The sequence below is a fragment of the Coregonus clupeaformis genome, unplaced genomic scaffold (genome assembly GCF_020615455.1).
Source record: "Coregonus clupeaformis isolate EN_2021a unplaced genomic scaffold, ASM2061545v1 scaf0005, whole genome shotgun sequence".
NCBI classification, from domain to species: Eukaryota; Metazoa; Chordata; class Actinopteri; order Salmoniformes; family Salmonidae; genus Coregonus; species Coregonus clupeaformis.
In genome coordinates, this window is record NW_025533460.1 from 114,776 (window position 1) to 129,054 (window position 14,279).

General features: G+C 42.3%; 1 protein-coding gene across 4 annotated transcripts in view; it reads left to right on the top strand.

The window, feature by feature from the left end:
- The window catches only part of LOC121577808 (innate immunity activator protein-like), a 75,984-nt gene that overhangs the window by 52,286 nt on the left and 9,419 nt on the right, over window positions 1-14,279 (top strand). For 2 of the 4 annotated variants that reach the window (XM_041891713.2, XM_045212279.1), the window contains exons 1-3: window positions 4,858-4,963; window positions 11,676-11,785; window positions 13,202-13,335. In XM_041891713.2, the coding sequence (XP_041747647.2) occupies window positions 11,731-11,785; window positions 13,202-13,335 (189 nt within the window). In that variant the 5' untranslated portion in view covers window positions 4,858-4,963; window positions 11,676-11,730. Of the gene's footprint in view, window positions 1-3,984; window positions 4,115-4,857; window positions 4,964-11,675; window positions 11,786-13,201; window positions 13,336-14,279 lie in introns of those variants that run through there. The other 2 variants (XM_045212278.1, XM_045212277.1) reach the window with 2 other exon arrangements.

A 14,279-nucleotide genomic window follows, 5' to 3' on the forward strand; every position in this document is an offset into this window, starting at 1 on the left:
GTCATGCATAATAAACAGGCCTTAGCCATGGTATATTGGTCATATACCACACGCCCTCGGGCCTTATTGCTTAATTGACATTTGACACAAATAGTTTGTAGCCTAATCTCTGTTCATACCTGGTTGTCACCTCACACCTTGATAAGGGACTAAAGGTAAATGTCCCATTTATCATCAATCATCATCATTGCTTACACAGTTGTTTAGAAACCCAACTTAGAAACCCAACTATACGAGCAGTGTACTAATAAATCGCGTCCCGTCCTAAAAGGTTCAGCAGTGCACAGGTAGGGTATGCCCCATGCGCGCCTTCACGGACCACCAGAGGTGTGGACTCGTCACAAATGTGATGATTTGAGACTTGACTTGGAGCCTCAAGACTCATTTTTTGGCAGAGTCTCTGTGGGCTACTCTCCACACAGCTAGAGACAGTATCGCCCTTGCAAAAAAAACAAAAACAGATTGGCTAGTGAAACGCACACTCAACCCTCTGATTGTACCAGCAAACTGTCAATCAACACAGGTCGGGTGAGCTAGTGCAGTGAGAAGGGTTTGGGTTGCGAGTGTGAAACTGAATGGGAAAAATATATACTGAACAAAAATATAAACGCAACATGCAACAATTTCCAAGATTTTACTGAGTTACAGTTCATAGAAGGAAATCAGTCAATAGAAAAATTAATTAGGCCCTAATCTATGGATTTCACATGACTGGGCAGGGGTGCAGCCATGGGTGGGCCTGGGAGGGCATAGGTCCACCCATTGGGGAGCCAGGCCCAGTCATGTGAAATCCATAGATTAGGGCCTAAATTTCTTCCCACAAAAGGGCTTTATTACAGACATAAATACTCCTCAGCACCCCCCACATCAGACAATGCCACAGGTTAAGAAGCCAGATGTGGAGGTCCTGGGCTGGCGTGGTTACACATGGTCTGCGGTTGTGAGTCCGGTTGGATGTACTGCCAAATTCTCTAAAACAACGTTTGTGGTAGAGAAATTAACATTAAATTATCTGGCAACAGCTCTGTTGGTCATTCCTGGAGTGAGCATGGCAATTGCACACTCCCTCAAAACTTGAGACATCTGTGGCATTGTGTTGTGTGACACAATTCCACATTTTAGAGTGGCCTTTTATTGTCCCCAGCACAAGGTGCACATGTGTAATGATCATGCTGTTTAATCAGCTTCTTGATATGCCACACCTTCAAATGGATGGATTATCTTGGGAAAGGATAAATGGTCACTAACAGGGATATAAACAATTTAGTGCCAAAATTTGAGAGAAATAAGCTTTTTGTGCATATGGAACATTTTCTGGGATCTTTTATTTCAGCTCATGAAAAATGGGACCAATACTTTACATGTTGCGTTTATATTTTTGTTCAGTATATAGTTTTCATATTTTAAACAGTCTACATATAGCACAGGAGGTTGGTGACACCTTAATTGGGGAGGACAGGCTTGTGGTAATGGCTGGAGCGGAATAGGTGGAATGGTATCAAATACATCAAACAGATGGTTTCCATGTGTTTCAGGCCATTCCATTTACTCAATTCCAGCCATTTATGAGCCGTCCTCCCCTCAGCAGCCTCCACTGACATATAGCCTACCTGTCTAGTATTTTATATGTATAGCCTACCTTTGCTTATTCGATCTGGTCACTAACATAGGCCTACAGCATTGCACCAAATTCTTGTTTAGTAAACATCTCATCAAATCAAATCAAATCAAATCAAATTTTATTGGTCACATGCGCCGAATACAACAAGTGCAGACATTACAGTGAAATGCTTACTTACAGCCCTTAACCAACAGTGCGTTTATTTTAAACAAAAAAGTAAGAATAAAACAACAACAAAAAAAGTGTTGAGAAAAAAAAAGAGCAGAAGTAAAATAAAGTGACAGTAGGGAGGCTATATATACAGGGGGGTAACGTTGCAGAGTCAATGTGCGGGGGGCACCGGCTAGTTGAGGTAGTTGAGGTAATATGTACATGTGGGTAGAGTTAAAGTGACTATGCATAAATACTTAACAGAGTAGCAGCAGCGTAAAAAAGGATGGGGTGGGGGGGGCAGTGCAAATAGTCCGGGTAGCCATGATTAGCTGTTCAGGAGTCTTATGGCTTGTGGGGTAGAAGCTGTTGAGAAGTCTTTTGGACCTAGACTTGGCACTCCGGTACCGCTTGCCGTCGCGGTAGCAGAGAGAACAGTCTATGACTAGGGTGGCTGGAGTCTTTGACAATTTTGAGGGCCTTCCTCTGACACCGCCTGGTATAGAGGTCCTGGATGGCAGGGAGCTTTGCCCCAGTGATGTACTGGGCCGGACGCACTACCCTCTGTAGTGCCTTGCGGTCGGAGGCCAAGCAGTTGCCATACCAGGCGGTGATGCAACCAGTCAGGATGCTCTCGATGGTGCAGCTGTAGAATTAATTTTAGTCTCCTGAGGGGGAATAGGCTTTGTCGTGCCCTCTTCACGACTGTCTTGGTGTGCTTGGACCATGATAGTTCGTTGGTGATGTGGACACCAAGGAACTTGAAGCTCTCAACCTGTTCCACTACAGCCCCGTCGATGAGAATGGGGGCGTGCTCAGTCCTCTTTTTTTTCCTGTAGTCCACAATCATCTCCTTTGTCTTGGTCACGTTGAGGGAGAGGTTGTTGTCCTGGCACCACACGGCCAGGTCTCTGACCTCCTCCCTATAGGCTGTCTCATCGTTGTCGGTGATCAGGCCTACCACTGTTGTGTCGTCTGCAAACTTAATGATGGTGTTGGAGTCGTGCCTGGCCATGCAGTCATGGGTGAACAGAGAGTACAGGAGGGGGACTGAGCACGCACCCCTAAGGGGCCCCCGTGTTGAGGATCAGTGTGGCAGATGTGTTGTTACCTACCCTTACCACCTGGGGGCGGCCCGTCAGGAAGTCCAGGATCCAGTTGCAGAGGGAGGTGTTTAGTCCCAGGATCCTTAGCTTAGTGATGAGCTTAGAGGGCACTATGGTGTTGAATGCTGAGCTGTAGTCAATGAATAGCATTCTCACGTAGGTGTTCCTCTTGTCCAGGTGGGAAAGGGCAGTGTGGAGTGCAATAGAGATTGCATCATCTGTGGATCTGTTGGGGCGGTATGCAAATTGGAGTGGGTCTAGGGTTTCTGGGATAATGCTGTTGATGTGAGCCATGACCAGCCTTTCAAAGCACTTCATGGCTACAGACGTCAGTGCTACGGGTCGGTAGTCATTTAGGCAGGTTATCTTAGAGTCCTTGGGCACGGGGACTATGGTGGTCTGCTTGAAACATGTTGGTATTACAGACTCAGTCAGGGGACATGTTGAAAATGTCAGTGAAGACACTTGCCAGTTGGTCAGCACATGCTCGGAGTACACGTCCTGGTAATCCGTCTGGCCCTGCGGCCTTGTGAATGTTGACCTGCTTAAAAGTCTTACTCACATCGGCTACGGAGAGCGTGATCACATAGTCATCCGGAACAGCTGGTGCTCTCATGCATGCTTCAGTGTTGCTTGCCTCGAAGCGAGCATAGAAGTGGTTTAGCTCCTCTGGTAGGCTTGTGTCACTGGGCAGCTCGCGGCTGTGCTTCCCTTTGTAGTCTGTAATAGTTTTCAAGCCCTGCCACATCAGAAAGCCTTGTTTAATTTTCTCATGTGTTGCTAGGCAAAAACAGAGTAGTTTACCTTCGTCAGGGTTCTTCAATTCCAGTCCAGGAGGGCCGAAACACCTCTGTTTTTCATCCTCTCCTTCTAATCAGGGGCTAATTCAGACCTGGGACACCAGGTGAGTGCAATTAACTACCAGTGTTTCGGCCCTCCAGGACCGGAATTGAAGAACCCTGACCTACGTTATTGTCCATATAAAGTACCGTTTCAATCTGCTATGGACGCATCTTTGCCAGAACAATAGGCTACCTATTGATTTAATTAAGATAGGCCTTGTTTGGGTGGGTTCATTTAATTATATACCTCAGTGGTGGTACTGGCTATAGCCTATAGATAGCTGTAACATCGGACTACCTTAAATAATTCTGGCTTATTAATTACGATATTTGTGAGGAAGAAAAAGATACAGACCATGCTTTACATCTGATCCTGCAACCTCCGCTGCATACAGGTAGGCCGTATTATCCTGCTTGCTCTGGACTCCAGAGAAGTGACTTGATATTGACTACTAACATTAATGACTTTTAGCTCAAAATGCATGTGTAAAACGCAGTTTATTTCTGTATCTTGCGTTTTGAAAATGCATCACCGTTAATGGCTGTAATGACAGGCTACATTGGGTCAACAAATTGGAAAACCACTGAGCTAACGAACAGATTGGTGATTTGCTCTACAGCTATAGGATCCGGTGCAGCGCAAACGTCAAATTGTAGGGAGAGAGGATTGCCATAAATGAATATGCAGCTCCACAAATTGTTTGGTGATCAAGAATCTGAACCGTTTACTTTGCAAGCTCACCAGCAATAGGGAATCAAGCAACAATTACTAGCATAGGCCTACTGGTCTTTTGGTATGTCAAAATTGCTTGAAATTGATAATTTACTTATGAATCTTAAATTTGGAATTTGTTAAAATTAATTACATAAAATGTGTTGTAGACAAAATAATGACAAGGGCTGCCTGGTAGCCTCAATAAATAGACAAAGATTTTTAGGTGAACAAGTCATTGCCTATATAAATGTTTTGTTTTACTTGATATTTGACTTGAAAAACTTGTGACTTGACTCGAGTCTCGGCCAGTTCTACTTGGGACTGGACTTGGACCTTGTGACTCTAATAATAGTGACTTGGTCCCACCTCTGCGGACCACTCCCCTTTTGCGTGTGAGTCGTCCTTCATCTACCTTACTTCAAATCTAGGCAGTTCGCCTTTCAATCACTTCCATTCAAGTGGGGAATACGAGAATAGTATTAGTAAGGCAGTTTTCAGGAGTCGACTTTTGAACCAGGTTATTGAAAATGTAAGTGCAATCCCTTTTAATGTGCATTAACTTTACGCAAAATGATTTCCGAGGTGTTCAGTTGAAATGACGATTTAGTTTAACTGTTTATATAGTCGAAATACTTTCCTTTTTTTTAAATCATGAAACGTAACCTATGTTGATTGTCATTCATTCTGCTGGAATACCCTGTCCGCTATCCTTTACTAGAAGAACCTCGTTTGTATTGAAAAATAAAAAGTTTGGCGCGTAATGTCCTTTAATTAAAGAAATTTGACCATCTTCGTTTTAGATGACTCCGTAACCATGGCTATTGGAAGTGTGTGGGAGATCTTGTAGACGTGTTAGATTAAACAGTTCTTGAAAGTGACGGGGGACTTTTGTCTCAATTGTTATACGGTCTTTATGCTTCATGCAAGCTACCTGGGGAGATGATGGACACTTGATTTGCGCGGAATCAATCGTTTCCTGCTTAACGTCTAATTAAAATGTAGTTGAAATGTTTAGGCTTTGTCTTTTGTCTGTCTTTGTCTTGTTGTATATCATTTGGATTTATAGATATTATGGAGGTTCTAGTATTTTACTCATGAATAGCCCATTCAGTCTCGGGTAATAAATTATACCTCTGTTCCCACGCGTCATGAGTTTTATTATAACAAAGTTTATTCCGTGTTGTATATTAAGAATTACCTAATTATAATTATCGTGCCAGCTTTTCCACAAAACATAACCTGCCTTGCATACTATAGATATGAGATTGAATTCCATTATAATTATCCTTATCCCACATGCCTCATGCGCTAAAGGTGCATTGCATTTGGAGTCAAGCAGTTTCGGAACAATAAACGCATTGTTGTCAATAAGCCTTTGGCACACAGTTGCATCAGCCAATTAAAGGCCTGCTTTTTTTTTCTCTGTCAATCATTGCCTGAACTGAGATTGCAGTCAGTCAACTCTAATGACGTGGAAGTTTCACAAACAGCTCAACAATCACAGGAAGCTCCCTAGACTATGTTAGCAAGATGTATGTGTCATACTAGTCAATACGTTCAAACAACTGGGAACTCGGAAATCAACGACTTCAGTGCGTTCAAACAACTGGGGAATTCCAACTCGGGAACTCGGGCCTCTTTCTAGAACTCCGACCTGAAGATGACTGACCTCATGATTTTACCTCGTATTTTTCACAAGTTCCCAGTTGTTTTGAAAGCGGCATTCGAACTCAGAAAAAACCAAAGTAAAATCATGAAGTCAGTGATCTTCAGGTCGGAATGTCTGCACTCTAGAGAGAGGCTGGAGTTCTCGACTTAGAATTCCAAGTTGGATGATCATGCAAAACGATTTTTTCCAGTTAGAGCTCGTTTTTTTTCGGAGTTCCCAGTTGTCTTGAACACTCAGAAGTCGAAGAGTTTCGAGTTCCCTGTTCTGAACACTGCAACAGTGTATGGATCAAGGTGATGTCACCAAGATCATGTCATACCTTAGTAATTCCACCAACTGGCCTCTATCTGAAGGAGCCAATTTGTCTGACTTGGCTTCAAGGACATGGTCAACCAAGTTAACATTTGGTTGGAGAAACTCACAGTGGACAGACTGAATCTTGTCTAAATGGCCACATCTACTCCTAACTCTCTACCGGTACAGCCAGAAGAGGACTGGCCACCCCTCGGAGCCTGGTTCCTCTCAAGGTTTCTTCCTAGGTTCCTGCCTTCTAGGGAGTTTTTCCTAGACACTGCTTCTGCCTCTAAATTGCTTGCTCTTTGGGGTTTTAGGCTGGCTCTGTAAAGTTGATTAATTTAAATGACTGAATTTAGAGCTATTTCTATTGACACTCTAAAGTGTATCACTTTGATCAACCTTTTTCAGTACATAGATTACCGGTAAGACAATACCAGAGAATGTTAAATGTTCATCTTTATTTGTAGTGCAATTAATAACTTCCTTTATATTTGCCACTGCAAGTTGAATAGTTTGGGATATTCGGTCACTGAACAACAATCAAGCCTAATTTCCTTGCATACAGTGCATTCGGTAAGTATTCAGAACCCTTGACTTTTTCCACATTTTGTTACGTTAGCCTTATTCTACAATGGATTCAATTGTTTTTTTCCCCTCAATCTACACACAATACCCCATAATGACAAAGCAAAAATAGGTTTCTAGAAATGTTTGCAAATTTATAAAAACGGAAATATCACATTTACGTAAGTATTCAGACCCTTTACTCAATACTATCTTGAAGCACCTTTGGCAGCGATTACAGCCTCACGTCTTCTTGGGTATGACGCTACAAGCTTGGCACACCTGTATTTATGGCGTTTCTCCCAATCGTCTCTGCAGATCCTCTCAAGCTCTGTCAGGTTGGATGGGGAGCGTCGCTGCACAGCTATTTATAGATCTCTCCGGAGATGTTCAATTCAAGTCCGGGCTCTGGCTGGGCCACTCAAGGACATTCAGAGACTTGTCCCGAAGCCACTCCTGCGTTGTCTTGGCTGTGTGCTTAGGATCGTTGTCCTGTTGGAAGGTGAACCTTCGACCCAATCTGAGGTCCTGAGTGCTCTGTAGCAGGTTTTCATCAAGGGTCTCTCTGTACTTTGCACTGTTCATCTTTCCCTTGATCCTGACTAGTCTCCCAGTCCCTGCCCACTGATAAAACATCCCCACAGCATGATGCTGCCACCACCATGTTTCACCGTAGGGATGGTGCCAGGTTTCCTCCAGGCGTGACGCTTGGCATTCAGGCCAAAGAGTTCAATCTTGGTTTCATCAGACCAGAGAATCTTGTTTCTCATGGTCTGAGTGTCCTTTAGGTGCCTTTTGGCAAACTCCAAGTGGGCTGTCATATGCCTTTTACTGAGGAGTGGCTTCCGTCTGGCCGCTCTACCATAAAGGCCTGATTGGTGGTGTGCTGCAGAGATGGCTGTGCTTCTGGAAGGTTCTCCCATCTCCACAAAGGAACTGGAGCTCTATCATAGTGACCATCGGGTTCCTGGTCACCTCCCTGACCAAGGCCCTTCTCCCCCGATTGCTCAGTTTGATGGTTCCAAACATCTTCCATTTAAGAATGAGGGAGGCCACTGTGTTCTTGGGGACCTTCAATGCTGCAGAATTGTTTTGGTACCCTTCCACAGATCTGTGCCTCGACACAATCCTGTCTCGGCGCTCTACGGACAATTCCTTCGACGGCTTGGTTTTTGCTCTGACATGCACTGTCAACTGTGGGACCTTATATAGACAGGTGTGTGCCTTTCCAAATCATGTCCAATCAATTGAATTTATCACAGGTGGACACCAATCAAGTTGTAGAATCATCTCAATGATGATCAATGGAAACAGGATGCACCTGAGCTCAATTTTGAGTCTCATAGCAAAGGGTCTGAATACTTATGTAAATAAGGTATTTTTTAAAAATACATTTGCTAAAATTTCTACAAACCTGTTTTCGCTTTGTCATTATGGGGTATTGTGTGTAGATTGATTGAGGACATTTTTGTTTGTTTAATCCATTTTAGAATAAGGCTGTAACTTAACAAAATGTGGAAAAAGTTAAGGGGTCTGAATACTTTCCGAATGTACTGTTATTTAAAAAAAAGTAACTTTTTATTATAATGATTTTTCTGTGAGGGGTTCAGATCAGACGGGCAATAATATTCAAGAAGTACATAGATAAAGAAAATAAAAAACGGTAGAAAATAAAAACATGGATACAAGACAACACCAAAAAAACAAACAATAAATAAGTTGATTGTCCTGTCTGTCCCATCGCCCCTCTCCCTCCCCCTTCTAAGTAGGTGCGACCTATTCCCCCTCTCTCTCCACTCCTCTCCCCATCTCCCTCCCCCCAACGGGCTCATGTTGTGGACATACAGTGCCTTCATTTACATTTATCCAGAGCGACTTAGTTAGTGAGTGCATACATTTTCATACTGGCCCCCCGTGCTCTACCAACTGAGCTACAGGGGCCTTCAGAAAGTATTCAGACCCCTTGACCTATTCCACATTTTGTTGTTACAGCCTGAATTAAAAAAATAAAATTTATCACCCAATCTACACACAATACCCCATAATGACAAAGTGAAAACATGTTTTTAGACATTTTTGCAAATGTATTGATAATGAAATATAGAAATATATAATTTACATAAGTATTCACACCCCTGAGTCAATACATGTTAGAACCACCTTTCGCAGCGAATACAGCTGAGTCTTTCTGGGTTAGTCTAAGCTTTTCACACCTGGATTGTAGAATATTTGCACAATATTATTTTCTAAAATTCTTCAAGCTCTGTCAAGTTGGTTGTTGATCATTGCTAGACAGCCATTTTCAAATTTTGACAGATTTTCAAGCCGATTTTAAGTCAAAACTGTAACTAGGCCACTCAGAAACATTAAATGTTGTCTTGGTAAGCAACTTAAAGTTTGTATTTGGTCATGTGTTTTAGGTTATTGTCCTGCTTGAAGGTGAATTTGTCTCCCAGTGTCTGTTGGAAAGCAGACTGAACCAGGTTTTCCTCTAGGATTTTGCCTGTGCTTAGCTCTATTCCGTTTATTTTTATCCTAAAAAACTCCCTAGTCCCTGCTGATGACAAGCATACCCATAACATAATGCAGCCACCACCATGCTTGAAAATATGAAGAGTGGTACTTAGTGACGTTGTGTGGGATTTGCCCCAAGCATAACACTTTGTATTCAGGACATCATAAAGTAATTTCTTTTGCCAATTTTTTTGCAGTTTTACTTTAGTGCCTTATTGCAAACAGGATGCATGTTTTGTCATGTTTTTATTCTGTACAAGCTTCCTCCTTTTCCCTCTCATTTAGGTTAGTATTGTGGAGTAACTACAATGTTGCTTGACTGCGGGACCGTACAGATAATTGTATGACTGGGGTACAGAAATAAGGCAGTCATTCAAAAATCATGTTAAACACTATTATTGTACACAGTGAGTCCATGTAACTTATTAAGCACATTTTTACTCCTGAACTTCTTTAGGTTTGCCATAACAAAGGGGTTGAATACTTATTGACTCAAGACCCCTGTAGTCCCTGTAGCTCAGTTGGTAGAGCATGTCGCTTGCAACGCCAGGGTTGTGAAAATGTATGCACTCACGAACTGTAAGTCGCTCTGGAGAAGAGCGTCTGCTAAATTACTAAAATGTAAAAAAAGACATTTAAGCTTTTAATCTTTAATTAATTTGTAAAAATGTCTAAAAACATCATTCCACTTTGACATTATGGGGTATTGTGTGTAGGCCAGTGACACAATCTCAATTTAATCAATTATAAATGCAGGCTGTAACACAACAGAATGTGGAAAACGTCAAGGGGTGTGAATACTTTCTGAAGGCACTGTATCAATGCTTTAAACAAAACATAATGGATAACTCGTCTTATGTTTGTACAGTTGTTTGGAGGAACAAGGGACATGAATAAAGTCAGCCTGCATACATCGATATTCGATACAAATATTCAAAATACAGTTGATGAATTTAAACATGATTACATTAACTCATAATAAGCTTTTGACCTTTTTCGACTGCTCTATTGAATGTATCTAATGTCCTTTCCTTGGTGTTGTTCACACAAGCTATGGAGAGCTCTAGTGAAAGGACGTCAAGGAAGTTTTGTAGCCATTGAGTTATGCTGAGCTTATGTGGAGGCTTACATCTGGTCACCAACATTCTTTTTGCCGCAGTCAGTCCGGACAACAATACTCGTTTCTGGGGTACTGTGAGACTTAGTGAAGAGTCATCGTTCAACAATAAAAAATCTAAACCAATAAATACTGGGGAGACAGGGAATAGCAACACCTACTATGCTTGACACAGGCCTGGCAACCTGTGACCAAAAGGTCTTCACACTGCGGAAGTACCACATCATGTGCATGTAGGTTCCAATATTTATTTGACAACACAACAGACAATTTGGAGTAAGAGAAAGATCAAATAGAATCTGTGAATTAAAATCTATGAATTATTTTGTATTGTATTACTTGATGATTAATATTTCTGGAGGACATTGGGATATTATTTCAGACTCTTTTTCAGTCTGTATTTTGTTGGTAGTCTGTTATTCTTTATAGGCCTAATTGTTGTTGGACTGGCCTCTCCTCTGATGTGTTCAGGCATTCCTCAACCTCCCCCTAAAGTAGCCAGCCCATTAGCTGCAGGCTAAACATTCACCTGATGAAGAACAGTGTGGGTTTGAGTCCCAAATGGCACCCTACTCCCTATATAGTGCACTACTAGAGCCCTGGTCAAAAGTAGTGCACTATATAGGGTACCATTCAGGACTCAACCTGTGTTAGATGGTCACAGTGTGAATCCACTCTGGTTTGAACCCTGGTGAGGCTGTGCTGACAGGACGTAGCTGGAGGGAATGGCTCAAAGTAATGGGAAAGAGTGGCCCTTTTTTAAGCACCATTGTTTCCTGAGCAAAGTCTCTGGGAATTTGGTTTGACCCCTGTGACTTTCATGGTTGAAGGGTTAAGTGGTGTGTTAGAAGTGTAATCTCTCAATGGTGGATGGAGACCATTATCTATGTCTAAAATTAGATATTTTAATTGTGCTGAAAAGCAACAATTGAGTACTATTAAATGGGATCACTCTCTGTAGTGTAGGCCATATATAAGTGTTGTATTTGCCTGCTGACTTCAAAATGAATTTCCACGCAAATGGACAATAAAGTATATTGTATCGTTGAAGAAAATTAACATAAATGTGTATTTTTGCAGGGCATCGTGAAAGTGGACGTTCCCCCTACCTATGAACACCACCTGACCCATATACATGGAGGGCAAAGAAGAGATCAGTGACACAGACAGTGGTATCATTCTCCACTCTGGTAAGCACCAAGCCACCAAATACCTTTCAACTTGCATGACACTAACAGTTATTCACTATAACGGGATGCCTGTAGTGAGACATTAGTCAACATTCTTTCAAATTTGATATGCATGGGTTTTGGCCTAGAAACCTATTTGTGTTCTACTTATAACTAAGTAGTAAGCAAGCAAACCACACTATTCAAAAGTGGTTTATAGTCCTGTTATTTATTATTTTGTGCTCCATTTTCAAAGATGATGCAGTGGCCACTACCAATGGTTTCTATAAACCAGTAGCTGAGCTATTGCTGGTCACTTTCTTCACCACATATGTCATTTAGTCACACGCTGTCTGCTTCCCACAATGGGAGATAATTGATCCAGACAGAATACGTTTTTTTTGTCATTGGCATGTTTTCTACTGTTTATTTTCTCCTGCATGGTTGCCATTCCGGTGGCAGTCACGCCTCTGGTGGCTTTCTCTGCTGTCTGTCAGTACCTGCAGGGATTGAGTTGATAATCTCTGAAAGCATGTGACACACAATGCAGCTGGCCTGGAGTCATTAGTAGCCCTGTGAATGAACTCAGGGTTGTATCCCAAATGGCATTCTACTCCCTATATAGTTCACTACTTTTGTGCTACCCGTAGGGGCACCCTTAGGGCTCTGGTCAAAGTAGTGCACTATGTAGGGAGTAGGCTGCCATTTGGGATGCAACCAGTTGTCGGTAGTCACAGCAGTGCTGGAGAGCCACCTAACTATTCCAGTAGTAGAGCAACAACATATTGTTTATCGCCTTGGTTTCACTCCCAGGTTGATCCTATCACACTTTCATGACAGTTTCAGTATCAGTTAATGAAACAGGGCAATTTCACGGTAGCAGAGTGACACACTCAGATTTTTCACTTTAAAATGTATGTCAAACAAAAACCAATGATTGCAAAATTAAACAAACCATAAAATTCGATGCACAAAGAATACATTTAACAGTTTCCACACAACATTTTAAAAATGTTTTAAAAACCAGTCATTCTGCATAGAGTTGTATAGTTTAACTTTCCAATCATTGGTTTTTGTTTGACATACATTTTAAAATGAAAAATCTGAGTCTGTGTCACTCTGTTACCGTGGAATTGCCCAACAGTAAACAGTACAAGTACAGACACTCATTATCTCTCAAAAGAACCTTGTCTTGTCTAGGTGTCATCTTGGCTCATTATCTTCATTGTTGCTGCTCATGAGTGGGCAGAAACAAGTCAGGATTGGAGCAAACTTTCCTCGATTTGGACACCGTTTATTATCTCCAACCAGTTGGGTTATCTATACGAAATTGATAAGCAAGCATTACCAATTGTAAACTTGTGTCCAGCTATCTATAGCCTTGCTGTTTTCAACCCTGAGACCTCACAGTAGCCTCTTTGTCACTGTGTGTCCAAGGCCCTGATAGTCCTTGCAAGATTATGAAGGACGTGATCACTCATACCCGGGCCGTCAAACTCAAGCACCAGTCACTGGAGGACCGGCTAGAGCTCTGCCTACTGGAGCTGAAGAAACTCTGCATCCGAGAGGCTGTGAGTACCCCTGGATATAGTGTACACACACACACACACGCTCTCCACTCCACTCTATCAGGGTTCAGGTCGTTTTCACCATATCAGTGGGAATTTCCCCATAAGTGATACCATGACTGTGATGTCAACAGTTACACATTATTTAGACGGGGGGTGTTTGTTTCATAGTAGAATAGATGGAGGAGTGATGTTAATCAAGACCTAACAAAGGCAGAGTGGCCGATACGTAAGCTTAATAAACTAAAGTGATACTAGCAAGAGCAGTGTGCATGTTTTTCTGTTCTTTCGAGATGTTCATCAATAATTGCCTGGCAATCAAACTACTTAGCCGATAAAGGCTGCCCACAGTCTGAGCTGAAAAGCTTATTTGTTTTGGTGCTCCTGACCAATGAGAACACAACTGTCCCCTTCCCTTTCAGTCAGGCTGATTTGTTGGGCTTTTAAGTGAGACAAGTTAGGGCAATTGGGAGGCAGCCAATGGACATTAAGTGTCCCTATTATACCACACTAGATTATCTCTCCCATATCTGTCTCTCAGAAATGAATTCAGCCCTAAGAATGTCACTGTGCCATCCGTCATCGTTACGAGCTATGGGAGAGCCAGTCCCCTGTAACAAGCTGCTGTTGAGGGAAACATTGAGTGTGCGTATGAAATGACACCCTATTCTCTATAAAGTGCACTACTTTTGCGATAGGTCTCTGGTCAAAGGTAGTGCACTATGTAGGTAATAGGGTGCCATTTGAGACGCAGCCCAGGTCTGATCATTCTTTTCTGTTGACAATTGGGCTTGGCTCGCCCGTCGGGACTTGTCCTGTCGAGGTATGCTGCCTGGAAGGAGGCTCTGATAACTCCTCTTCCTGCTCTCAGGAACAATACAGCGACTGAGATCATGACCAACACTTGTGACACTAGTGTTTGTGTCGGGGGGGGGGATATACCTTTT